Source organism: Clupea harengus, chromosome 10 (genome assembly GCF_900700415.2).
Source record: "Clupea harengus chromosome 10, Ch_v2.0.2, whole genome shotgun sequence".
NCBI classification, from domain to species: Eukaryota; Metazoa; Chordata; class Actinopteri; order Clupeiformes; family Clupeidae; genus Clupea; species Clupea harengus.
The window spans coordinates 15,403,450-15,430,087 of NC_045161.1; the positions used below are offsets into that span (position 1 = coordinate 15,403,450).

The 26,638-nt window shown below is 44.7% G+C and overlaps 2 protein-coding genes across 5 annotated transcripts; both read right to left on the minus strand.

Moving 5' to 3' along the window:
- Positions 1 to 246: 246 nt before the first annotated feature.
- On the minus strand, positions 247 to 7,068 carry klhl30 (kelch-like family member 30). The gene is made up of 7 exons (XM_031575540.2): positions 6,259 to 7,068; positions 5,759 to 5,936; positions 5,494 to 5,580; positions 4,643 to 4,798; positions 3,940 to 4,128; positions 2,875 to 3,020; positions 247 to 836 (listed from the first exon to the last, which is right to left on the minus strand). The coding sequence occupies exons 1-7, from the start codon at positions 7,030 to 7,032 to the stop codon at positions 591 to 593; spliced, it is 1,776 nt and encodes a 591-aa protein (XP_031431400.1). The 5' UTR covers positions 7,033 to 7,068; the 3' UTR covers positions 247 to 590.
- Positions 7,056 to 26,247, minus strand: LOC105898248 (espin like). 4 transcript variants are annotated; one of them, XM_031575537.2, is made up of 12 exons: positions 25,762 to 26,247; positions 24,170 to 24,360; positions 21,284 to 21,470; positions 21,010 to 21,192; positions 20,634 to 20,783; positions 11,891 to 12,058; positions 11,335 to 11,458; positions 10,982 to 11,100; positions 10,698 to 10,862; positions 7,990 to 10,368; positions 7,664 to 7,728; positions 7,056 to 7,091 (listed from the first exon to the last, which is right to left on the minus strand). In XM_031575537.2, exons 1-10 carry the CDS (start codon positions 26,053 to 26,055, stop codon positions 8,884 to 8,886), a joined length of 3,066 nt encoding a protein of 1,021 aa, XP_031431397.1. In that variant the 5' UTR covers positions 26,056 to 26,247; the 3' UTR covers positions 7,056 to 7,091; positions 7,664 to 7,728; positions 7,990 to 8,883. The 4 variants fall into 4 exon arrangements, with proteins under 4 accessions (XP_031431397.1, XP_012680722.1, XP_031431398.1 ...); XM_012825268.3 differs by lacking the exon at positions 7,056 to 7,091 and having other exon boundaries at positions 20,634 to 20,765; XM_031575538.2 differs by lacking the exons at positions 7,056 to 7,091; positions 25,762 to 26,247 and adding an exon at positions 24,680 to 25,304.
- Between the last annotated feature and the right edge of the window lie 391 nt (positions 26,248 to 26,638).

The window sequence follows — 26,638 nt, forward strand, 5'->3', positions numbered from 1 at the left end:
AATGTTAAATTGCATTAACTACGCGGGATCCTGGACAATATAGCGGGAAATAAATCTTCTACATGTTGACACTTATATATTTAGAGACGTTCATGTTCGTTTCAAAACAGTAAACTGAGGAAACCCTGAGTTAACTTATAATTCATACAGGGCTGGTTACAAAGTGATTGTGCATATATCAAAGTACACAAGTAATTTGAAACCTTTACAGGGAAAGTGAGTAAAAAATGGAAAACATGGTCTGAGCCATTTTTTACTAAATTTAATCACCTGAGAAATGCACACAATTGGAAGAGTTTGACTAGTTTCTACAGCACCTCTCACCTACCATCAGTACAAACATCTCATTTAAACACTTTTAAGTAGCTTGAATTAAACGAAGAAACATCAACATGAAATGTAAAACAGCACTATTAAAAAACATAATAAAATAGCACCTATATTGGCTACATCAAGAACTGTGAGGTATACCCCTTATTGTCCAAACTGTCTACAAGTGAATACATCCCGGGTACAGGCTAAAATGTATCCTGAGTACAATGCAGTGTGTCTGTGTGTCTGTGTGTGTGTGTGTGTGTGTGTGTGTGTGGTTAGGTCTCCTCTGGAAAGACCTCCGTCCACTGCAAGGGGTCAAGGAACACGGCGCAGCTGCCACTGTAGTGCCAGAGCCGAGGCAGAAAGCTCTCCACCCTCCAGGTGTTGGAACCTCGGTTATACATCTCCACCTCCACCCCATAGTCCCCTTCCATGCCCTTCCAGTGGCCTCCGGTGACGAAGAGCTTCCCTCCTACCACCACCAGTCCCCCATTCTCATGGAGGGTGTGAAGAAACTGGACCTAAGGGGGAACCCAAATAGTGAACTGAGGCCAAAATGAACCCACTCAAAGGCCCGAGGCATTCATGACAACATTGACAACAGGAACCTGAATATATTAATCTTTATTGCCTGAACTGAAGGCAACCTCTTAACATTGAAGGTCATTATGCAGACATGCAGACTGTACGTAACCGAAGCTTATAAATGATGGTAATCATCAATCATACCCACATGACATTGCTCTAAGGATATTGGGTCCTAATTTGAAAGGGCAAGGAGGTGTGTGTTTCGTGCGTGACGTGCGTGATGTACTCTCTTTCGTGCATGTTCTCCACTCCTCACCAAAGTAGGAGTGGAGAAAAATAGTTTGCACGTTAGAGAAGCGCAAAGCTTTTGTGGGACAGGTATATTAATTTGTGGGTTTCATGTCAAATTGATGTCTTTTGAGCCATTCTTACCAACATAAATTCTGACATGTGCTGTGATGACAAACAACTTATCATTTGCATCCTTGAAGTCCAACAGACATCAGTGCATGTTATGAAACTGTTAAATTATCATTGAGAAATTAATAAATATGTTGTGTGGAACTGATAAAAGCCCAGCACAGTGCAAACCACCAGAGTGTAATCATCACCCTGGTGTTCACATTATTTAACATTAACATTCATGAAAGCAAGCTACATAAGATATTAGGGGGAATTATCTATGTAGAATATACATATAGTAGAAAGGTAAGTGAAGAGGTTGGTAGGAATGGCTAGCCTAATTTCCTTAGGGGAAAAAGTCCCATACGCGGTTGAGAAAATAATGCACATGTATGCGCTTATCATTCAATAAATCAAAAATATTCAGGTGGTCTTTAAAGTATTTTCTCACAAAATAAAGGAATTCTCAGCATTTAATGGCCAAACAATCCCAGCCAGAAGAACAGTGACAATTCTCTAAATGGGGTGAATAAGTGCAGCAAATAATCCCAAATGGCGAATAAACCAAGCAAAGATTCAAATAATATTGGGACACTTAAGAAACTATCAGATGAGTTGTGTTGGCATCTACCTCGATAAATTCCCTTTTTGCTTCCAAGCCATATGGGACAGGGAGAGGAGGTGTGTGACGGTGAATTTGCAATAACATTTTATACAGAACATATTAGCTTTATATAGATTTGAGATGACTTCAACATCATTTAGACATTGAATAATTATTACTACAGGCTACCTATATGGTGATGGTGATTCTTGCGCAACATTACAACCACCTTTACAACAACTCTAGTTGTATTTTACATAAAAACAGCTCTATGTGGTTAGTGCTACAAATTCCAGAAACATTCCAGAACATGGACAGACCTGCTGTGAAATGTCAATTTATATGTTAGTTTCAGACGCCTGTGTTAGCAAACAAAAACATGATTTAAAGACATTTAATTAACAGTGAAAATGAATCAAATATTTTCCCATCCCATTTGGAAACAGAGATATTGCTCTCTACTTCATTTTAGGCCTATCTTCATTGCCACTACTGCGAAAACATTTAGGCTATTTTAGAAGAGTACTTGGGAGAACAACACTTTGATCCGCGGTCTAACCTGAGTATCATGCAGTCAAATACAAAACAAAATCCTACTTTCTTCTGTCTCAGTTTTAGTTGCGCATTACAGAAGGCTCTGATACTGATACTGGATTATTGTATTCACTGTGCGGTGTAGCCATTTGGTCACATATTTCGTTGAGTTAAACTATCTGTCAATTTAGTAACTCAGTGGTCAATGTTATGCTATCAAACTGTGTAGAGATTAGATTAGATACGCCTGCTAGACATTGAAAACCAAGATGCAGGTTACATTTCAATGAAGGCAAAGTGGCAAAACGCCTTAAAAACAATTTATATGAAATGAAATAGAAAATTGCGCATATTATGAAATTACAAAAATAAATGTGTTCTAGTAATCAAAATATATTTATTCAATGTCCTTCTTTGTTCTGCGTAAGACCTCATGGTGCGCATCTATTAAATTAGGGCCCATTATGATAATAAGAAAAGAGGGTAATTACCTTCTGCCACATGTTGGCATCTGGGTCATAGAGATAGACTTTTTTGGTATTGTCTGCAATGAGGTAAATCACACCGTCCACAGACACCGAGCAAGGAGAAGAGAGATACTTGGGGATGAAGGGAGAGCAGATAATACTCCATCCATCTGTGGAATGGTGAGGAAAAACAACATGCATTGCAAAAATTCTGCTTTTAAAAACAAGGAAAAAAAGTTATAAAATGGGGGATATATTATCTTAACAGAACAGGACAATTTGACTTACCAAGATTTCTAAAAAAGAACCCAAATATATCTTAAAACTAGTGTGGCCAGACTAAAAACAAGCTAATTTGTCTTGATTCTGACTTTGACAAAGCAGTTTTGTACATGTCAGTGGTGATCAAACTAGTTTCAAGCATTAACTTGCTCAGAACCAGTAATACAATCTCAGTAACAAGTTATGATACCTTATTAAGATAATTCAGGACTGAAACGCTTAAAGCAAGTGAAATGCTCTAACATAAAAAATGCCTGGTAAGAGGAAATATCTATTTCATCTTACTAAGATTTACATTTTTGCAGTGTGGAGCATCAATACTCTCAACCTCCTCTGTATTGTATGTTGTTGTTGTATTGACCTGTACTTTATCCTATAAAGTATTACCCGATATCTACAAAGTCCGCAAGTTCTTGAGACCTTTATTAATCAACTGTCAGGTACATTTTACTGGTTTCCGGTTCACAGATCATTTCATAATAGAAGATTCTATCAGTACTAAACATTACAGTTATGTGTTTGATATTGTGAGTATCTCAGATGTGCTCCCCATGTGGCATGGCTGTCAATGTTATGTTATGCAACTTTGTTCTACATACTGAACTTATTTAATCACTACATATCTTCATTTACCATAACTGTCATCCTAGCATCAACAACAACATAAAAATATCATATCATCAAATATCAATAACCCGGAACATATTGATGTCATCAAGTTGCGTAATGTCGCTATAAATGCAGTTGTAGGGGAAACTATGATGGCAAATGAGGTCCCCCCTCCCTCTTATTGTCATGCAGTATTACCTATGACAGGGTTGTAGCACTGCAGCGTCAAGACATTGTACTTCACTGCACAGGAGCCAATGATATATAGCTTTCCAAGGCAGCCAGTGGCAGTGAAATTGGTGACATATCTCAGTGCTGGCGATATACAGGCCCAGCTGTCACTATATGGGTCATAATGTTCAACTTCAACAATATCCCTGGCTGTGCCTGGAAACGAAGAAAAGAAAAAATGGTAATAGCACATGGACAGAGACTAATGCACATGGACACAGACTAATGCTCACAGTTAATGCCCAAACCTTGCTAGATTCCTGCCTACGGAGGAGTTTGCAGTGGAACACAGAACTTAGAGAAACTTTATCTTCTATACAGATGCACAAGCAATAACAAAATCTGAAGACATCTGACCACAAAACCTGACAATTCTCTCTGTTTAAACAAAAAACCCTCTTAGCAACTTATACGGGGTTCTGAACTGGCCGTGCGCCACGCTTAAATCAAAATCAGTCTTTTCAGAAGTCACTCAAGGTTCAGGATTGACAAGCCTCTAGGCTTAAATAAAAAACCTGCTTCTTTAGAAGTCATACAGGGCCTAAGGAGAAGTAGGTATTTGGCCTGTCCTGGCTACCGCTTTGGAGCACATTAAACCAGAACGGCCTGAAAGCTTTTCCATTCGACTGGCGCATCGGCTCTGCATGGAAGGCCATATTTATTTTCTTACCTCCGATGACATAGATTTCTCCGTTGAGTGCGGCCGAGGTGTGGTTAGTCCTGGGCCGGAGCATTGGAGCTACCGTAACCCACTTCCCCTCGCGAGTGATGTACTTCCAGGTCTCCGTGGTTGACCAGGTGTTTGACTGCGACCCCCTTGACCCTCCTGAGGGGTGACACAAGTATGTATGAAGTATGTATGTATGACTTTTAAACATATTAAAGATATTTAAGATATTAAGATATTTAGACAGATATCAAACACAGTTGTATGACCACAGTTAACCAACACATGAAAAAATAAAACTTTTTTTCCAGACCCAAAATTCTATATTTGTAGTGCACTTGCAATTTTTCTGGTTACATCTGCCTTCAATTGTTCAACGAAATGCGGGTGGTCGCTGGTTTTTCACTTTTCCAGGTCATGGTTAATCTTCATCATGTTATCTGTAATGTGGCATTCTACGCATTTAAAAAAATTCCTCAGTCTCTTTTGAAACTCCCAACGGGAGTGCTACTTAGGCAGGAGTGGGATCTTTCCGAGCCCCTCCAAATCCTTGGTTAGAGAGGCTGCTCCGTTCACGAAACGTTCATGAATCCCTCTGATCCTCGCTCAAAAAAGCACAGGCTCCACAAAAAGCCTAAGCTCAACGGCGGATTCCTCTCTGTTTGCTTTAGTATAAATAGAACTCATCTTTCGCCACGTATCTTGGAGGGGTTCTGTGGAGGCTGTTGCTTTTACTGTTCCCCCCTCTGCCCTTGTCTCTTTCTTTTATTCGACTCCTTTTCTCCTGGAGCATGGTGGCGTCTGATGTGCATGTTTTTGAGAAAAGTAATTGTGTAAAGGACATAGAGACCCACCTGTGATATAAACATCATTGTTTAAGCAGACCACAGAATAACCCCACTTGTTGTAGTTGGGAAAGTCAGGAAGTTGGTTCCATATGCCTAGGGGAATAAAAAAAGAATCGCACGCTGTAGGGATTTAGTAATACCAGGGAGAAACGGAAGTAAATGCCTGGCTGGATGGTGTTACCCCAGCACAATGTTTTTTATTTTTAAGTTTCTCATGTACGTTCTTCTACATTAAACCATGAAAAACAAACATGCATATGTGTCTATATACCAAGCTTTGTGTCGTAATAGGCACAGTTATGGGGAGGCAAAGTGTCTTCATCCTCCTCATCCTCATCTTCATCGTCATCCAGTGAGCGACCTCCCACAACAAAGAGAACTTCCTGCAGATTATGCTGGGTGATTCGGGAGATTTGCTCCTCGGAAGTTCCTGGCCTCATGTCCAGCTTCTGCAAGGAACACACATTGAGTAAACAGACTGAGTGAGTCTGATACAAGCTGACATTCTCTCACAAAACTCTTACACTATCCGAAAGGAGTGGATTCACTGTAGGGGAATGGCCTTAAAAGACACAGATTTGTGAATGAACAGTTAATTATCAGACACCTTTCTCCAAACTGATACATTGAAGTCATGCATTTTTATATGTATTAAGTGTGTTAAATGGGAAGGAGAGAGGTGAGTTTGATTACAGATAAGTGATCTTACACAGAAATCCATATTGGGTATGGATCCTAATGGGTACACTGACTGATAGTATGCCGACTAACCTCCTTATGAGCAGTCTCTATTAAGTCCTTGCAGGCAGGTGAGCTCTGAACCAAACTGTCTGTTAGCAGGGTCTCTGTAAAGTAAGCATCTGGTAGCAATGGCAGTCTAGACAGACTCAGCAGCTCTGGTAGATGACAAAGACGGGCCTCAGCATCATGCCTGACCCAAGTGAGCACCGCTTGGACACAGGACCGCTCGTCTCTGTACTTCAGACCCTCGTCCTTCAGGCACACCACAAGTGTGCTCTTCTCCAGCAGCAGGAACTCCTCTCCCTGCTGCACAGCCTCAAAGTTCTCCAGCAGGAAGGCCCGGGCTTTGGCCACCACCTCTGGGCACCCGTGGATCTCACCAAACTCTAATATGCCCAGGCAGTTGGTGGCGGCCATCTGGTGCTGCAGGTAGCGGCAGCAAACCGTCCGCACCGTTTGGAACTGCAGCTGACTGGAGGTCTGGATCAGGCCCTCCACATTGCCCTGGTTGATGGTAAGCTTGCCCGTGTAGGCAAAGTCCAGCAGGACTGCCAGGATGTCCGGGTCCACGTCCTGGAGTTCCACACGGGCCGCGATGCTCTCCACAAAGTCCCCCGAGAACATGGAGCGGAAGTAGAGGCTGCAGAGAGCGAGGATGCTGCGGTGGCAGGGGAAGTCTCGGCCGCCCGCACTCAGGGTGATGTCCACCAGCTTGGGCTGGGAGCAGAGGGAGCGCAGGCCCTCTAGGATGCTCTGCGGGTGCGAGGACAGGCAGAAGTCCAGGTCGTCCACATTGCGCACCATGATGACGGGCACCTCTTTTTTTTCCCCTCCTCTTCGCAACAGCTGAGTTCTCTATTTACCTAAGGAAGACAGGAAGGAAAGAGGAGGAGAAATACTAACACACACGTATACAGAAGCACACGAATACACACAGAATATTCTCAGACACATCCTAATCCCTAGGCTATCATCCGTCATCATGGCTCCAGGGTATTAGCATAGCTGTGTGAGGGGGCCACTATTGCCCTGAGGCCCCACCGCTCTGGCTCTGATCACGAGTCATTTAGTGAGGGGAAGCGCTTTAAAAAATAGACTGGATTCACGAGAATTAATCTGTGTTAGCATACCAATATGGGTCAAATTAAAGACCAGCTTTCTGAAAACAGGTGCTTGCCAAAGACAGTTTAACTATTCAGGGCTTACTGGAAGAATATGATACTCAGGGAAGAATTTCCCAACATTTACTGAAAGAGCATTTACAATGACTTCCTATCCCAGGGGTGTTGTTCAAGACTGTTGGTTTGCGGTATTAAGAAATGACTGCTAACAAGAACACTCATCAAAATCAGGAAAAAAAAGTATCAGCAAGAGAGTACTACTTCCTCAGTCGTTTGATACAGCTATGATTGATGAGGAGCAGTGATTGAAAAACCTCAGAAAGTCTCTGATGTCCTCCAAGCAGTGGTCTGTGGTCAACCCTCTTGGAAAGTTTCAAGTCTATGACAACAACAAAAAAAAAGAAGAAAAAAAAACATATTTTACATATAAATAATGGCACGTTTGTTGTTTACATAACAGAGACCTAACCCTGACATGGTGTAGTGTAAGGAAGTGTCGTCTGTAAGTGATCTAACCACCATTTGAAGTCCTGTTTACTTAGCAGTAAGTCCTGTTTTCGACTACGCTCTGTATGCAATACACCCATCATAATCTCTGAGAGACAATAGGAAAATCACACTCAATAGTTTAGACACATACCTGGGAGGTGAAAAGAGGCAGTAATCACACATTGTTCGCCTAAGAAAGCAGAGTGTCGTAACGGCTAGTTGAGACAGCATGAGGTCAGTGGGACTGAAGAGTGTGAGGGCTTCTGCAGAGTCACTGGGACAGACTGCTGGTCTTTCAGCCAGCTATTTTTAGGCCCAACAGACCATGGTGGACGAGACTCAGATTCCACACACAACACTGCCCTACCCCTACCCCCACACTCCCCCCACCCACACATATAAACCCCTCACCTGCTCTTAAAGGCACATGTCCATCCATGGCCAGAATCTGAAGCCCTAGAGATGCTTCATGAAAACATTATAGATGCCAAAACCAGAGGCTACATACTCACAGGGAAGGATAACTTCATTACTTTAAAGAGGCAGCTGGTCAACTGCCAATCAAGCACTCTCCTGTAGACTGTAACACTATTTAACCAATGATGGAAGCAGTTTTATTTTTTTAATAAATGCTGTTAGTTGTATTAAGTTGTCAGTTGAGATTATTAATAGTCATTTGAGTATATATTATTATATACAAACAGTTCATCATGACAATTCATCTTCTAAAACCATTTGTTCCAGTTTTTATTGCTGTTTAGCCTTTGACCTATATTTGCTTCAAAATCTAAGAGCACATCATGTTTGTCACTATGGAAACCTATAGCAAAGCATAAAAGCAGACACAAATTGAGACCACAATAATGTCAACACAACTTAGATATTTTAGTCCACAAAGGAAATGCAGTAATATCTTATCTCCAAAAAGTACTGAAAAAATTCACTCATGATTGCATCATCTCACTATTCAAAATATACTGAAGCTGTCAAGTCAACAATCTATACTAAAATGTGTACAAAAGTATCAAAAGACAAATGAGGCTAACTACTCAAAATCAAAAATTTCTGCTTCTTTCTCTTTCCAAAAGGCAAAACTGCGATCAATGTACTTGCAGATCTCTTCATTACTGAAACTGGTAATGTCCGATCCACTTTTCAACGTGGCCCCTTCATCTGGTGTTGGGGTCTGGACAATGACTTTAGGCACTGGCCTTTTCTCCACCTGTGGATTCTTCTCTGGGCTGGGAAGTTCGGCCTGGCCAGACCCAGCGCCAAAGAACCTCACTTTGATGTCCTCAAATCCGTCCTTCCATTCCCTGTTCCCAGCCTCGATGTCTTGGATGACTGCCTTGTGGAAGTCGCGGACTGTCTCCCAGGTGAAGCGGCCCACATGGTCAAACACCTCGAAGCAAAGCAGGTGCCTCATCTTCCGTTCATCTGGGGGCAAGTCCAGCTCCAGGATATGGAAGTAGCCCAGCATAAAGAGGTCAAGGGTCAGGCTGTCGTAGTCCACTGGTGAGCCATCCACCCGGGGTAGGAACTGCTCGGGTGAAAAGAGGGCCTGCTGCCGGTTGAGGCGTCGGATCTGGCGTGAGGGGACACTGGAGATAATGCTCTTCCAGTTGCCCAGCATTTTGTTGATGGTGCTGCGCTGCTTGAAGAATGTTCCCAGGGAACCGTTCTCGATGCTCCTCTTCTGGGAGACCACATCTGCGCTTGCTTTGCGGTGGACGGGGGCCTTCACAGAGACTTCAGATAAGCTCAGCTTCCTCCCTGCTTCCTTGGTCTTAAGGGTCACAGTGTAGGCCGACTTCTTCCAGTGGCCCAGGAACAGGACCACAATCCGTTCCTTACGCAAGCTGGTGGTTTCCATGACATCCACAACATTCTCATTGTAATCTATACCAGAGTCGTTGCCCTGGTCTGCCTCAGGTGAGGGAGAGCTACTCTTGGGTGGTTCTACCTCAAGAATTGTCTCTTCAGGAGCCTCCTGAATGGAGATGGTGGTCTCATCTTCCTCAACCACCTCTTGAGTACAGACCTGGTTCTCGAAATTGGACTTTAGGTTGCGCACAGAGACGCCAAACTGGTGGATCTCAGTCTCAATTTTCTCCCGGTGGCCCCTCTTTGTGGTCTGCATCTCAGAGAAGACCGTCACCAGGTCGTTGTTAAACATCTTGCTGTAGGGCTGGTCTGTGAGATTGGTCATAAGCAGAGACATGCTCTTCACAATCCCTGATATACGATTACACCACACAGGCAGAGGCACCTGGCTCTGGAAGTTGCGAAACTGGGTGTTGACGCTGATGTTGACGATGGGCGCCGGCAGGATGTGCCTGAGCTCCTCAGCCAGACGGGCGAGCTCCATCTCATAGCTCTCGCAGTTCCTCTGCATGGACACACTCTGGATCTGCTTCTCCAAGTAGATGAGGTCATCCTCAGTCAGCATCTCACCGAAAGGCCCCAGGATGGCATTGTGGGAGTGGGAGTATCTCCAGCTATCCATCTTTGTGTACCTGTTCCCATTCTCCTTTAGAGAGAAAGCAGATAGTTGATTTTAGTGATAAAACCCCTGTCTCTTTCTCGTATCAAGCTTTTGTATATAGCTAACAGCTTGCCATGTGTTTCTGAATGGGGAGTGCATGGACGTCTGCCATACATGTAAATTGAGAGACCAGCATAGAATTACAGAAGAGAGATAAAGCAAAACACACACCATCACACACACACACACACACACACAGAGACACACACACACAACTTTCATTCATTTTTGCAGCTTTAAATAAGAGGTTTAATGGCATTTTGAATATGAGTTAATACTGGACGTGTTATGTCGAACATTGCTGAATGCTTCACCTTTCTCCTCTGGGCCTCCTCATCCAGGAGTCTAGCTTGCAGCTGCCTGACCATCACCTGCCGTTTCCACTCTGCGATGGGCCTCCCTCTCTCATCATGAGTGGGCACCAGGGAGTCGATGTCAGACAGGTTGGCTTCCTCCGTGGGCAACACCACCATCTTACTCTGCAACAGCCAGAGAGAGATATGAGCCTTGCATTGATTTCCAGGTAATTGTATCTTGAGAAAGGACTATGCCACAAATATGAGGATGCAGATGTGAGGAAGGGAGGATAATTAATTACAGCTTGTCCGGTGAAGACTGCTGTCATGCCGGCTTGTTTGAGGCTAACGACGTGCTTCGTATCGCCAGGAAGCTTCTTCTCTGCTTCCGCTGGCTTGGTCAGATGGAAGTTCTTTATGACTGTTTTAATGACAAGCAGGATGAAAAGAATTATTATTTGTCCCCCCCCCCGCCCCCTCCTTCTTCATGTGTTTTCGATCATGTCCTAATCATATTTACACAGTGTGATTAAAGTGACTCATTTTCGGTCAGTCAAGGGGAGAATCACAGAAAAAAAAGAACACGATGAATAAGCCTGTGACATCAGTTCCCAAAAACTTCAATCAGGCAGCAAGCGCCACCCTCGCCTCTCACCAGAGCTGTTGATCTGGAGGTCGGCCTTCATCAGCGGACTCACGCCACCTCTCATGCCGACAAGAGATGGTCCTTTGGAGGCCGCAGGGTGTCGGGCCTGGGGGGACTCTACACTCTCTGGTTGCTTGCAAAGAAAAACGCACAAGTAATGGATGGACTTTTTTCTTGTGTTTTTGTTGTGATGAGGTTGGTTAATCCATGACAACACACTGATATTTGTTTATAAGAGCCACACGGGCCAGAAATGACACAACGGATTTCAGTCATGCTGAGAGTCCAAAGACATCAAATTTGTTCTGAGCAAACAAATGAATGATGGAGTGAATTTAAGTGAATATGTGGTGAAACATGAATGAGTGAATATGTGGGAGTATCAGTGAGTTATTAACATATGTCTGTAACGAGGACAGTAAAACTTAATTGAGAAGATATATTTAAGAAGTATTACAAAAACATTTACAAGTATGCCCTCTTATCTACAGCACAAACATGTCCAGAACATAATTGTGTAGACCCATGAATATACCAGAAGTAGAGGCTATTTGCAGACAGATACCTTCAGGCAGTCCATCTTTGGGCCGTCGTTGGGGGCTTCTTGTCGAGGTTTGCTGAGGTGGCGGTAATAGTCCTCAGCACTGGGCTTCCAGGAAACACTCCGCTTCTCTCTCACTTCCTCCTCCTCGATGAGAAATGCCTCTTCCAGAGGCTTATCAGCAGTGGCTGGCTGGAACACACAGGGTACATACAGTATGTTTAATTTAAAGCTGCATTGCACGGGTGTAGGTTTAATTTACAATTTTGCTTTCAAGAGGTCCAAGTGCAACTCTGTTGGGTTTATTATGATAGCAGAACTATTTTGGGGCAATCCCTACTTCAAGTCCATGTCCATGGCAGAGCAAAGAAAGGCTCCGTCTTGTGATAATACAGTTGACTGTGAGCCCTGCATGCCAATCTAAAGCACCACATAGTGGTCAGAGGCCACATGTTCCAAGTTGCAGAGGTGCTCCCACTAACACTGAAGTACACACTACATACTGAATTAAATGATCATGATTTCTAGCATTTAGGTTTGTGTTTTGAAATTGAATTTGTATTTTATTCTTTATGTTAGTAGTGGTGATCATGGATGGCGATTAGGACCTAAGCATGTGGACAGGAGTTTGAGAAAAGAGAGGAGGGAGAGAAAAGAGAGAGAGAAGAGAGAGAGAGACAGAGAGAGAGAGAGAGAAAGAGAGAGAGAGAGAGGGAGAGAGGGAGAGAGAGACAGAGAGAGAGAGAGAGAAAGAGGGAGAGAGAGAGAGAGAGAGAGAGAGAGAGAGAGAGAGAGAGAGAGAGAGAGAGAGAAAGATTGTTGAACCTTGGTGAAATTGGCCAGATTTCACACTATCAGAGGGTGGATATAGGATATATGGAAAAGTTAGATTCCCCTTAATGAACCTGTTAGTCCCTATTTAGTTATGGACTCAGAGTGTATATCAAATGTGGCTCTCCATGAACACATGAAAAGAAAAAAAATGTGCACGCACACGCACACGCACACACACACAAAGCCAATGCACATAAGAGAGTGCCTAGAAAGGTACACATACAAGTGCACACACAGACATGAGTATGCACGCTGCAAGGGCGCATGCACGGCAACATCAAAGGGAGCCGTGATACACAGCAGCATGCCATTGTGCTTTGTCTGCACAAGGTGGTCCTTGCTATACTTTGATGTCGAACAGCACGAAATATGCTGTGACATGGTTCGGGCGCTCGCATAAACTTCCCAGAAGTTGTGTAATATGTAAATAGATAAACAGTGGAAGGACACGAGGAGGAGGGAGCGGGTGGATTGCTATCGGAAAGAAGGATAATGAATGAAGGGGGGGAAAAATAGAAACGGGGAAAAGAAATACCAAAAATACCTCCATGACCTTTCCAGTTTTCTAACAGTTCTGTCTTCAGGGTCTTAAAGCCAAACAAGCATCTGCTGGTGAAAGTGTGCTTAATTAAACACAGTGGTCGCCGTGGTGACATTTGGTTTGCATCAGCACCAGCCTGGCTCCTGATCACGCAGCACGATGCTCCACCCTTACATCCCCTCCTCCAGGGCCACCCAGCCTCTGATGGACAGAGCCCGTTTGAGTGTGGGGGTGTGTGGTGAACCCCCCCTCCACCATCCCCACCACCACCACCACCCCCCATCCCATTCCGTCTTAAAAAGTGACAGAGGAGCCAGGACACTGTGATGGATTCTCACCATCCACACGCAAAACCTTTGAGGCAAGCAATAATTGCGAGAGAAAGCAAAAAATCAAAGTCAAAAGAGAAGTGGCAAAAAAGACAGTCTCCAAACCATCGGGACATGAGGGCTCGAGATGAAAAGACAGTCTGTTGTTTTTCAGCTGAGGGTAATTCTTGGAGGGAACATCGAGAGCGATGATCGTCTTTCGTACCACGTCTTGAAGCCTTGAACATCAAAGCTCCTAGCCTGGGCTCCACACACTGCCTGGAGCCTCCCAGCAGCTCCCCACCCTGAGCTGACACTCCATCTTTCATTCGGAGGGATTTCTGAATTTTGCTGTTGTTTTGTTTTACTTTCGTGGTTATGTCACATTTGCTGGCCCACTAATAGCAATGACAAGTGCCAGTTTTCTGCCCTCCTCTGATAACAGTTAGATCTCCTCTCCTCAAGAACAGAATCATTTTAGAGTGCATTCCCTGTCCAATATGGCCAGCAAAACATATATTCAAATTCAATTCATGTAATCTCGCAAGCAGCCACAAACCCTCTAACATGTTTTTCTAGGAATGTTTTAATATCTGTAATATAGAATTATACACACAATAACAACAACCAAAAGGTTTACTAACTGTATTAAAGAAGCATTTCAAAGTGCCTTTTAAACCTTAATGAGTCTCAGAATTCAATAAGGAACTAAGCAACTGCACAGTGCAAAATACAGGCATTTCACCTTCACTTCGATTGATGTAAACCCTCTCAGCAAAAAACTTCTTATACATTCGGCCTCGAGTTATGCTCAAAATATGCTTCAATGCTAAATGGAGCCTGGTATTTTAAGGCCCACTCTGAACTCCAGCAGAGAGGGAAAAAAAGATATATGTTGAAAGTGTCTGAATTTAGGAGGAGCTGGGTGAGAGTGTTTTGAGGAGTTGTCTAATCTCTCGCAGTTCATCAGCCTCTCGGTTGCAAGCCCCGCTCTTTGATATGCACTCAATTCCCCCCGCAAAGAAAAAAAAAACGACTGTTTGAATAACACAATAATGTTGAATCTCAGTCAATAAATTATTTCAAGGTCAGTTTTATGAGAATTCAAAAGGCCAGAGAGAACTGGCAAAAGCCCAGGAAAGCCCTCTCCTTGAAAACTTTGATAAGCCAGCGTGGGTCCTGTTAAAAAGCCAGAGATAAATCTCCTTGACCTGAGGACCCTAAGCATAACACAAAACTGCATCAGTTTATCATGTGATGAAATCTTGTGCTACCACTGAACACTTCAAAGAAGCTCATGCTTTATGAGGAAAAGTTCTTGAGATAAGCACGCATTAATTACACATTAAAGACAATAAAACTGTACAGGTGTTACACATCTGGAATTCTCTAACAGAATTCAATAAAACTATTCCCTAAGCTTACTAATACAAATAAAAAAGATTCCTTGTATAGATCCTAAATGAACCCTTAATCTTTTTAACAGTTGGCTTTGATTGAGAAAACAAACATGCTTTAAAAAATTTGATTTGTCCAAGGTTGCATCAGAAAAAAAGAAATTAAAATAAAAATCAGTAAAAAATTAAAAAGGCAACTGTTTACAATAAATCACAAAAACTCAACAAAACGACCATCCAGCAAAATGAATAAAACCCCATCTCTGAAACCTGCGCACACCAACTACTACTTACGCGGCTCGTCCGAGTTTGATGCTCGTTGAGTGAAATCCAGTGAAGTTGTGAGTGACGGGGAGCTGATACACAATCTGAAGATCAGAGCGAGCAACTCCGTTTCACACCAGCATCTCCTCCCGCTCGGCCACTGGCCCGTGGCCAGCAGCCAATAAACAATAAACTCAGATAGGAGCGTCCACTCAATAATTCAGATGAGGGGATTGGGTGGCCCGGCAATGTCACTAATGAAGAGAGCCGTCCAGCAGGTCCACATACAAGTGACAAGTAAGTTGTTGCACGAAGGGAAAAGGTATCAGCGGAAAAGGGCTGTCAAATAAGCCCGAGGTGATCGACACCATATCCACGTTCAATTCAGAGCGCTTTTTTCCGCTTGCTGGCATCGGACACAAGTGCACAGCTACTGTGTCAGAGTCGCTCTAGCCTGCCTCGCGTTGTAATCGCGAGGCAGGTGCCAGCAAGCTAGAAACAAAAACGACAGAGAAAGGAGAGGGGTGTGGGGAGGAGGGCTGGGGGGGCGGGGTGAGAAATCTCAGAGGCAAGAGGAAGTGCCAGTGATCCACTCAGACTGATAGGCCCGGGATTCGGCCTCCTCATCGTGCTAAGTGGGGACACGCAAGTATGACAGCTACCACCCACACAACTGCATCAGACAGGCCTTATAAGTGGTGCTGACCCAACTGCATCAGACAGGCCTTATTAGTGGTGCTGACCCAACGGGCTGCAGTTTTGGCAGGGCTGGAGCAGATGTTGTGACAGGGTCTGACCACTTCCACCCGATCCGTTTTCAGCCCCCAGCCTTCCCACTTCCCATAAGGCTCCCCCCCCCCCCCCCCCCCCCACAAATGAGCCGTGTCGGGCCTCATACTGCTGTGAGAGGAGCTAATGAACAGAGAGAGTTTGTGAGGGCATATGAGGGACCAACCACACGCTGGAGAAAACATGGAGCTCTTGGCTATGTGTGGACCTTTTATACTGCTGTGCTTCACAAAGATGCCCAGCAATTCCAGTAAGATGTTTAAGTTTTATTACATTAATTGAATGGCCATGTGGATGCTCATATTGGATTGCCCCCAAGCCTCATGCAAAAACATAAGACATAAAAATTAAAATCATCCCATAATGCATTTGGACAAGGGACAATTTGGACAGGGGACAATTTTTCCATTTTATATTTTTTTTTTCTAAAAGAGCACCGCTAATTACTGTGGGTTTGGAAAGGAGGCGCCCAGCATCTGAAGTAACATGAGCTTGTTTTGGGACCTGACTGGTGGAATTAACAAAAGGAAACCGTACCTCAGCTTTTATGACTGATGAGTGAGGCTCTAAAGCCTCACTAAGCTCCCTTAGTACCCTCTAGTGGCTATACATATTGCATTTTTTTGATTGCATCTGAAAAGAAACTCTCTTCCAGGTAAAAGCGACGGCCCTGTGACTAGACTAGTTTGCTTAGGTTATGCCTACATGACAATCTTCATGGACGCCCCCACCCTAAGTAATGCAAAACCAACGGCCCTGCATTTACGCCTGTATTTACATGAAGCCGTCGCTCTGTAGTCCTGCCCAGGTGCCTGTAATGGGCCTGTTATGCACGTTAACGCCCACCTGACATGGGTATCTCATGAGCTGCTGCCTTTGAAGAACAGCTGGACCTCTGAGTCTCCAAGCCCCCTGTGAGTGAGGGGTGGAAGTCATAGAGACCTGCTGTAAAATAAACCCCACACTTTTTGTTTGATTGCAGCTGTCTCCGTGGAACGGCATTAGTCCTTTCGAAGCGGCTGGCTCGGCCCTGAAAAAAAAAAGGAGAAAAAAAAAAAGCGTGTGACCTCTTTGGGACTCGACCAAAACATGAGGAAATGCCTAGCACGCAACTCTCTGGCCACTGGCCCGAGCTATCCATTAAAGGTGCCTTTTAAGAAATGAGAGGGGCTGGCCGCACGCATGCATGCCCTGAGGAGCTGATGAGGCCCTGTGAACTACATAGTGGCCTGTGAATGTGTGACACTTAGCATGGCTACTTCAGACACGTTGTTGTTTTTTTCTCCTCTTCCCAGCAGTGACCTGCTATTTCACTAGTTAAAAAAAAATCCAGTGGCATGCTTCTATCCAAGTATGGATTAGGTGTCGTTGGTGGGAACTTGGAAGGATCTTGCACAGAGAGGTTACAGTGGGGTCCTGGAACGCAGAAACCGTAGAGGAAATGGTAAGTGTTATCATCTGTTTCTGATAGTTTCATGTCATTAATCAAACTACCCTCCACCCTCCTCACTCCCTTTCAAACTTAAAAAACGAGTCTCCACTGGATTTCTCACAAAGATGCTTTCCATAGGCTTCAGTAGGTCAACTGGGGTCCAGTGGCAACAATCAAGTAAACACTATCACATTTAGTCAACAACCTGTGAAGCGCCTCCAGGCTTCCACACGAATGTGGCCAAGCCACTAAAGATGCAAATGGAAAAAGAAAAGAAAAAAAAAAACCATACAGTCGCCATTCGTTTTGGCATGCTCCTCCCGATGCCAACAAACATCCTGCTCTCGAACCGCTCCAGGGGATCGGATTACCAGCGGCAGGTGTAGGAACGGTGAAAACCCTGAAACTGAAGCCCCGGGATCTCATAACCAGCTCAGGCCCCACAGCCCTCCACCTGAGCCAAAAGAGCCTGCAGGTAACTGATAGGCCCTGGGAGTACGGCGACTCCACCAGCATCCGATGCTACACCAGGCCCCGGCGCTAATTAGCTCCTCCATTGTTGCGACAGCTATAGAGTTATTTAGAGCGCTGAGATGGCTCCACTCTGCTCCGGAGTCCTTCGTCATCATCATCCCTCCCCCTGACCTCTCTCACTGCAAGGTATGAGCACAGGGCGGCTGAATCACTCCCCCCCCCTCATCCAGTGCTTGAAGGGCTGACGGCTGCGGTGTCAGAGGGCTCCAGCCGTGGCAACTGACGTGAACCTGACTCAAACTGACTCAAAAAGTGATGTAATAAGCCGAGACGGGACACTCCACTGGGTCGTGAGGCGGCCCTTCCTGAAATCTCGACACGCAGCGCTGCACAAGACAGGCCTGCTGCTGATGGGTCTTTGGCACATGGGCTGTATGACACTCGAGGCGACGGCCAGTGGCTTGGGCCACGTAATTTACGCCTATATGGCCCTGCAGCACATGAGACTTTCCGACACTACATCAAAATAAAATGTACCACTGGGCCACTATTTGTAAAGAGGTAGGCAAACTCAATCTCAGATATCGGACCAGCGCTCTCTAAAGCACTGCAAGGTTGAGCAGCTCCGTTTTAATGCAACGGACAATGGTGAGCTGTAAATTACAGTAATTATGGAGTAAGGAGAGACACCAGTGGGACACACCAACAGGCCTCTCTAGAATCCTCTCCATTCTCGATTACTGGGCTTAGAGGGAGAGCCTAGAGCCATGAGAAGCGCAGGTATAGGTGTTTTGCTCCTGAAAAATTCATTAGGCAAATTACAGAGCATCTTGCTTAACCCACTAAACAAAGGTTTTTCTTCAGGGTCACTGACATCACCTGTCCGCCTGCACTGACATCACCTGTCCGTCTGCATTCACACATGTGCAGAAACATACACACACACACGCACACGCACACACTAATCTCCAACATATACAAAGTATATTTGCTTTGCCTCTGTCCTAGGTTAGCACACAAAATGGTCAAAATACTCTTTGGACGAACCTAGAAAAAAAACAACCATAGCAATTTGACATGCTTTGGGGGAGGTAATCACTTCCCAAACGGCTGATGGTAAGGTAGCCTTTTGTACACCCCAGATGTTATTTCTTGAGTCATATGACCATCACAGCAGTAACATAAATGCGCCCAAAAGATTCGGTTAGGGTTAATAGCTACTTGCAATTGTAAAAAATAGTATTACGAAGGGATGGGCTCTGTGTAAAAGTGATTGGGGGAATTCTAGACACTGCAGTCCAGTGCCAAAAACTCCATTACCCTATTGCACTGTAAGAGCCACAATGAGAGTTTTGATTTGTTTATATACTGATGCCACAGATGAGACAAACCATTATACATGGCAAATATTTGTTTTCCTGCATCTGGTTACATGGATATTTTGTTAGTTAGTTCAATAGTCATTGAAAAAAAAAAAAAACACACACACACCCTCCCATATAGAGGCATTAATCGACTTACCTCCTCAGAGACTTGAGGATGGAATTTTTCCACCAAATATTCTGCATATGGAAAAGATTCTGTATGGCACCCTGTTCTCCACAGGTTCTACATGCTGTTCTTGCAAATGCATAAGTTAAAGAAAATTTTCTATGAGTTTAGCAGCAAAACAGCTTACCTCAGCACCTAAATAAATAAAATAAAAGCCCTATGTACGCCCCTCTCAAAGGGCTTGGAGGCATCAATCAACAGAAGTGTGTAAAGAGGGGTGAATAAAGGGACTGTAAAAAGGGAGCAACTGGACACCAGGTTAACCGTATAGTGTGATATATAATGAGAAACTGATCCTTCAGAGAAAACTAAAAGCGAATAGGAGGAGATTGGGTAGGGTGAGAGCCTGTTTTAACCGTGTGTGTGTGTGTGCGCGGGTGTGCATGTGTGTGTCTCACTGCTGGAAAAAGACTTAAGACAAGAAAAATAACTCTTCATATATCTTATTTTCACGTATTTCCATTCACGTATCAAGGGGGGAAATGTGCTGTTACTTTTAAGCCGTTAATATAATGTAATCTACCAGGCCATTTCAGTTCATTTGATTGTATCTCATGCACAGCCATTTGATAATGACAGCTTAAGAAAACTCAACAGCACAGCACACAGACATACGGACATACGGATAAAAATAGAATTGAATCACCAAACTGACCACTCACCACAGGTCATATCTTTTGTGAATCCCTAATAATAAGTTAACATACTTTTAGGAAAATACAGGAGAATGGAAAACTAAAATGGCTTTAAACGGCATGGTTTCGTAACATACGCATGTAGCAATTAAGTGCTTCATTATTCACAGTGTTTCCTATTCCACTCTGGTGTTGCTATTTACTTAACACTCCCCTTTGAGATCACTTCAAAAGCCCTCAGATGGGCTGTCCTGTTGTTGACTCAAAGAATAAACATTGTGAGTGCAGACAAGAGGACACTGGATCGCAAAAGAGCCAACACGCACACTTCCCAAGTCTTTGTTAACTTGATGAATGCCTGAAAACAAATCCGTTAACCCTACACGTCAGTCCAGACCCTTACTTTTCTCGAAAACAACATAAACAAACTGGTTAAATCTTGCAAATATGGTTGTCCATGACACTGTTGTGCTGTGTGGTGTGGTGAGGGATGTTGCTGGCTGTTGGCTCATTGGTGTGTGTATATAGCATGTGTGTCTTACATTTCGCTCCACAGCACGCAGGTAGTTGGCACAGTCGTAGTGGCCATTGTACTCGGCCAGGTCAGCTGCCGTGAAACCGTCCACATCCCGCTCGGAGGGGCTGACTCCGCCCGCCAGCAGGATCCTGCAGCACTGTAGGGAGCCATCAGACTAAGCACGCAATCCATCCATCCATCCATCCATCCATCAATCAGTCAGTCAATCAATCAAAAGTATATTTATAGGGCTTTTTAGACAAATAATTGCAGTTCAGAGAGCACTTTCAACGTCCCAAACAAGGAGGGGGAATGGAAAAAGGAGTGGAATGGAAGGAAGGATAAATGGCTCAAAAGAAGAGAACAACCAAGCCCCTCGTTCTAACCCACACGCAGCCTACCTCCATCTCTCCATTCTCGGCAGCATCATGCAGGGGCGTCCCTCCCCAGTAGTCCTGGAGCACCTGGGCCCCCATACGCAGGAGACGCTCCAGGATTCTGTGGTGCCCAGCGCTGGCAGCAAAATGCAGGGCTGTCGCCCCCTCCTTATCCTGGCACGACAGGCTGATGTCTGTGAAGGTGGCCTATAAAGGACATAAAGTACAGTCTTATTGACATTACATGTGTACTGTGTGTGTCTGTTAGATATAGCATGTGCTTATGTGTGACACTCACAAGCCACACCACGAGAGCATGGTGGCCCATGTGGGCTGCAGCGTGCAGAGCGCTCATGCCATCGTGTGCCCGCAGGTGGACATCCGCCCCGCAGTCCTTCACCAGATACTCCACCACGTGCAGGTGCCCCTCCTGGCTGGCCAGGTAGAGAGGGGTGGCACCCATGCCAGTCTGACAATTCACACACCTGCATCACATGTAAACATATAACCATGTTTTGACTGATTAGTAAAAAATATGATGATAAGGGCTCATTTAAAGTGGTTTGAATTACTGAATGCATACGCGTTTTTGTTTATTTTTACTTGACTGCCAGATCCACCATTAAAAAGTACACAAGGGGTATATTAATAAAGCCAGAACATATATACGTGCATGCCGCTCTCAGTCTTACAGATTTCATTCCAGGCATACCTTTTGAAAGAGCCTGTATATTTTCCCACAATATCCTAAACATTCCCTCAATCAACCTGTGTGGCCAGCAATGTGAGAATCTCTTTAATGATCCAAACGCAGTTAAGATGGGTGCCGGAGGAACCAAGAATGTTTAATTAAATAAACGCCATCTGGTGTTCTTCCTACTACAAAAATAAGACCTGTGTTTTTACCTGACTGTGTTTGGACTAAAGGGGTGACAGGGATGAGTTGAAAAGCATATCCTCTGCGGAACACATGAATATCATGTTTGTAGGGATCAAAATGGGGTTGAGGTGAAGCCACAGTACCCTGAATGACCTAGCATGGTTAGCCACACTATTCACATCACGTCAAAACCCTTGTCTAGCCACCTGTCAAAACAGCAGATATAAAATGCTTACATATTATTTAAATATCACTGATAGATTTCAGAATAGTACATAGAATACAGAGTGGAGTAAAAGGAGTAGAGTATAAATGGCTCTGGGATAAGATGTGTCCATCATATACTGTATACATGATCATAGATTCCATGTGTCAACACAAACCACGAATCCCAGTCAGGTGTTACAACACGTGGCAAAGCACAGGTCATGAGGGTACTCACAGGCACTCCACATGCGATAGATACAGTAAGTACGATGACAACACACACACACACACACAGACACAGACACAGACCCAGACACAGACGACACAGACACAGACACAGACACAGACACAGACACACATCAAAGGCCCCTTCTGCCAACTGAGAACCTCTTCATTTCACCAGATCTGGAACTGCCAATCCACTTAAGTAGAAAAAAAGGCTTACAGTAAACCTGTGAAGCCTTCAGTAGTATGGTTTCACACGGTGAAGGCTCAGGTGTTCTAAGTCTGGAGGGAGGTTACAGCGACGCAGAGGCAGACAGTCATGCCTTATGGTATCGGACTGAAGCCATCCTGATGTCTATGGTATCGGACTGAAGCCATGTTCTGACAGGCGTGACGAGGGAGGCTTTTGCTGAGCTGACATGTGACTGACCGCTGACATCTATTATTTACCCGGTCACAGGCGGCCACATGTGATTTTCCTGCCAACAGTCACACACACACACACACACACACACACACACACACACACACACACACACACACACACACACACACACACACACACACACACACACACACACACACACACACACACACACACACACACACACACACACACACACACACACAGCTGTATACTACCCCACACCTTATATCAAGGCCTCTACCCTCAACATATTTTTCAGTTTATTGAAGCCCCACAGAAATCCTTCTTTCCCATGTTCACTCATTAAAGAGAGGGGAGATAGACAAAGAGAGGGAGTCCTGTGAACTAAAGAGACAATGTTAGGGGACAGGAAGTGACATTGAGTGTCAAAGGTCATCAGTGAGAGTGTGTTTAACCTGCTTGTAGTCAGGAAATGAGAGGCACTGGTTAAATCATTCTAAGCAACTAACTGGGGTGAAGAGAGTATTGCTTGTAAAAAATAGATACCATCTTGTGACGTATTAATCTTCTTTGATAAAGAATGGGCCAAATTAAATAGTAATAGTCAAAAGAGGATAAATTAGGCTTTGGCAACCGATAGCAGTGTGTTTTGTCTATAGCAGATAATGTTGCACTGGCAACCTCTTCTTGATGTTCAATTACACCTTATGTAGCTACAATCAGTAATTATTCAACAAGTTTTCATCTCTTTCCTTCCAAAACAATGACATATCTCTGTTGTTGATCACGCCGTTTCTGTTATTTACTACCTGACCAAAGTGGGTCAAACAACACTTCCTCCCACTATGCCGTCTCAGTGACACTTCTGGTTGCTGGGCTGCCACAGCACAGCATATGGCCCGAGTCAGCAGCGTAGCACACCATTACGTTCTGAACGTGCCCACAGGGTGTCAGTCAGTCACACGACCTCCTGTGGAGAGTCTGCCCTGCCAGGAGAGTCACGGGACACCACAGGGAGGCTTCTCTGGGTCACGGGTAGCACAGGCCCAGACCAGACCGCAAGCCCATGTCTAATGACCACCCTCTGCTCTAAACTGTGCTGTGGTCTTCACATGAGCCAGTACCTGAACTTATTCATAGGCCAAAATACTGCTATGCTGGGTGGGTTTGCAAGAGGTAGAGGTTTGTTTAACATCATATTTACAAGCTCACCAAGTCAGGGTTGTTAATAATAAGGCTTTCAAGGACATCAAGAATAATTACATGAAGTCCAGGGATGTACAAACTCTCAACATTACATAACTGCTGATAAGTAGATGAGTATGTTCATCTAACAAAACAAATGTTAGATCATAACAAATATGTAATTGTATTGTTTGTGTGGTGTGTGTCATTATTATGATTTACAGTAGACTGGGTTAAATCATCTGTAGAACTGATATCCCAGCTGGGAGAGTAATGAAAGCCCAGTATGGTAGTCGTACCCTGGTTTGAGTTGAATCAGCAGCTTTAGACAGGTGAGGTCGCCTCTCGCTGTGGCGTAGTGGGCAGGAATCGCCCCGCAGTCTGTCTGGTCCTGGGCTCCTGCACCCACCGACAGTAGCCACTGAACCACCGCCACCTGCCCAAAACGAGCAGCCAGGTGAAGAGCCGTGGCCCCTGCTGCATCCTGGTCCTGAAAAGCATGTGAGAGGGGGACACGACATGGCTGATACCCTTTTGGGGACACTTACAGCAAAGTGTAGCCCTGATGCTTTCACACGACATATATAAATGAGCCCATATAAGATAAGAATTCTGGAAGATTAGAGAAGAATTGTGGTGGTGGCTAAATACAGGTGTTTTTACAACAAAATCCATTCTACAGTAAGTTACTATTTAGACTGAGTCTACATTCAGCCTAAATCAATTTGCTTCACTTATAGACTTTCAAAATCTAGTGAAGGCCATACTAATAGCTAGTGCAATATTTGTAATACTAAAACACATCTCACTTGGAGAGGATGTCTGCTCATACTCTGGCTATGTCCTACAGAAAGAAACGTTGACTTCACAAGTACATTGCTAGAGGATATTTTTTCTCATTTGTAAGTTTTTATGGTAATCAAATGTCCCAAAATAAACCAGCCAGTGTAACTGAATTAGCTGGCCCATCTTCGGGCAATTCACCGAGGAAATGTTCATTCATTATTCAGACCTGATACACACCAATGACCCCTGAACTAGCCAACGTGGCCTCAAAGCAATGGCAAAACTCTTTGATAAACGTGACAGGAAGACCACCGACGAGGAATAGTGTTATCGCTCCGAGTAAATGATAACAAGACTCTTTAAAAAAAAAAAAAAAAAAAACGTGTGCTTTAATACGCCACAGCTGGCCATAAATTAGACCGAGGGGGTTACCGAGGTTAAACGAGCCGGTTTGCATTAGTGTGAGAAAGAGCTACACTGAGGTCTCGCGGGGAGGAGAAAGAGCGCGGCGGCACTGTAAACAGCTAGAGCTAGCAGTAAAGTATGCCGCCTTTCTGAAACCATCTGGTTCTGATTACGGTGGTCATGCAACCCTACTGGACAGCGAACAAAAACAGGAGAGCTGGGGTGATGTAATTCTCCCGTTCACACCGGTGCTGCCTCTACATTACTCCCCCTTCATTATGTAAAGCGGTTATATTTGGAACAGGTGCAGCAACGCAGTGGTGACCAGGCATGCCCCCTAAACTTCTGATGATGTTTAGAACAGTCATTGTAGCACAGGTTTTCTGTAAATGGCACCTAACATTAAAACAATGCCTTTTTGTTTCATCGTAGTTAATGAATTTCATTTCAAGGTCAAGGACCACTCACTCTATGCAGGATTACTGTGCTGAAGAACATCTTAAGTGATAATGCAGTGCTACTCAAAAAGTAGTGCCAGCCCAAACCTCTGTAGCTATGCTAATGTGGATAGCATTTAGTTGTGTCTGTGTATAAAATCATCTTTGACTTCTCTGATAGACACACAGCTTCTATAACGTGCTCACAGCTACAATACTAACGTATTAATCACGTTCAGTCCTTTCCAGAGGGCTCTGCTCACCTGCACATAGCATCCCCCAAACTCCACAAGCCACTGCAGTTCTCTAGCATGTCCTGTGGCAGCAGCATCATGTGCAGGCGTGGCTCCATTTCGGGCCCTGGTGTTTCCTGGCAGCCTGGCTTCAACCACTAGGAACTTCAGGCAGTCCAGGCGTCCACATCGCGCTGCATGGTGCACGGATCCAGCCCCTTGGGTGTCAGTGATGGCCTCCGACAGACACCCTGCAGCCTTCAGCTCTCTCAGGCCTGCCAAGTCCCCATCCCGTGCTGTCTGGATGGCCCTGTGTAGCACCATATCCTCCTTTTTCTCTCGCTGCCAGCCACTCCTGGCTCGCTGGGAGTCCTTGCCCGGTTGTCACTCTACAACCTCCGAGTCTGGATGGTGCCGATCAGCCCTCAAGCCCCTGGTGAGCCTCTTACAGTACATCCCGACACAAACTCCCCACACATACAATGTACCATCTCCCCCCACAAACACACCACACATACACACACACACACACACTACAGAAAGCTGACACCAGCCAGGCAGCCAGCTGGCCAGCGAGGCCACAAGGTGGGGAGCGAGAGAGAGAGAAGGGAGGAGAGATGCGGAGAGAGGCGAGGGTCAGGCCCAGTGAGCTGGAAAGGTAATGAAAGAAGCTCCCAGCGGCACAAAAGGCTTCCTTGCTCATGGCCCGGCACTTGGCTTTGTGTGCCCGGACACACACAGACACACACAAACTCACTCTCTCTCACTCACACACACACACACACACACACACACTGGTGCTTCAGCAAGTGCCACGGAAACTTAAGTAACAGGAGAAGTCATCCTTCCAACACCAGGCAGAGAGGCAGGGCAGCCGAAGGTGGCTGTGGAGGGAGTGGGGCTGGGA

Excerpts from the sequence above, each read along its gene's own strand:
- klhl30 (XM_031575540.2), bottom strand. The coding sequence starts at position 7,032 with ATGGTGCGCAATGTGGACGACCTGGACTTCTGCCTGTCCTCGCACCCG. Across the intron at positions 5,581-5,758 it reads CTATTACGACACAAAGCTTG|GCATATGGAACCAACTTCCT; the intron begins GTATATAGACAC and ends TTATTCCCCTAG. Across the intron at positions 4,129-4,642 it reads AGAAATCTATGTCATCGGAG|GCACAGCCAGGGATATTGTT; the intron begins GTAAGAAAATAA and ends CTTCGTTTCCAG.
- LOC105898248 (XM_031575537.2), bottom strand. The coding sequence starts at position 26,055 with ATGGTGCTACACAGGGCCATCCAGACAGCACGGGATGGGGACTTGGCA. Across the intron at positions 11,101-11,334 it reads CCTCCAGATCAACAGCTCTG|TCATAAAGAACTTCCATCTG; the intron begins GTGAGAGGCGAG and ends TCATTAAAACAG. Across the intron at positions 10,369-10,697 it reads AGGAGGCCCAGAGGAGAAAG|GAGAATGGGAACAGGTACAC; the intron begins GTGAAGCATTCA and ends TTCTCTCTAAAG.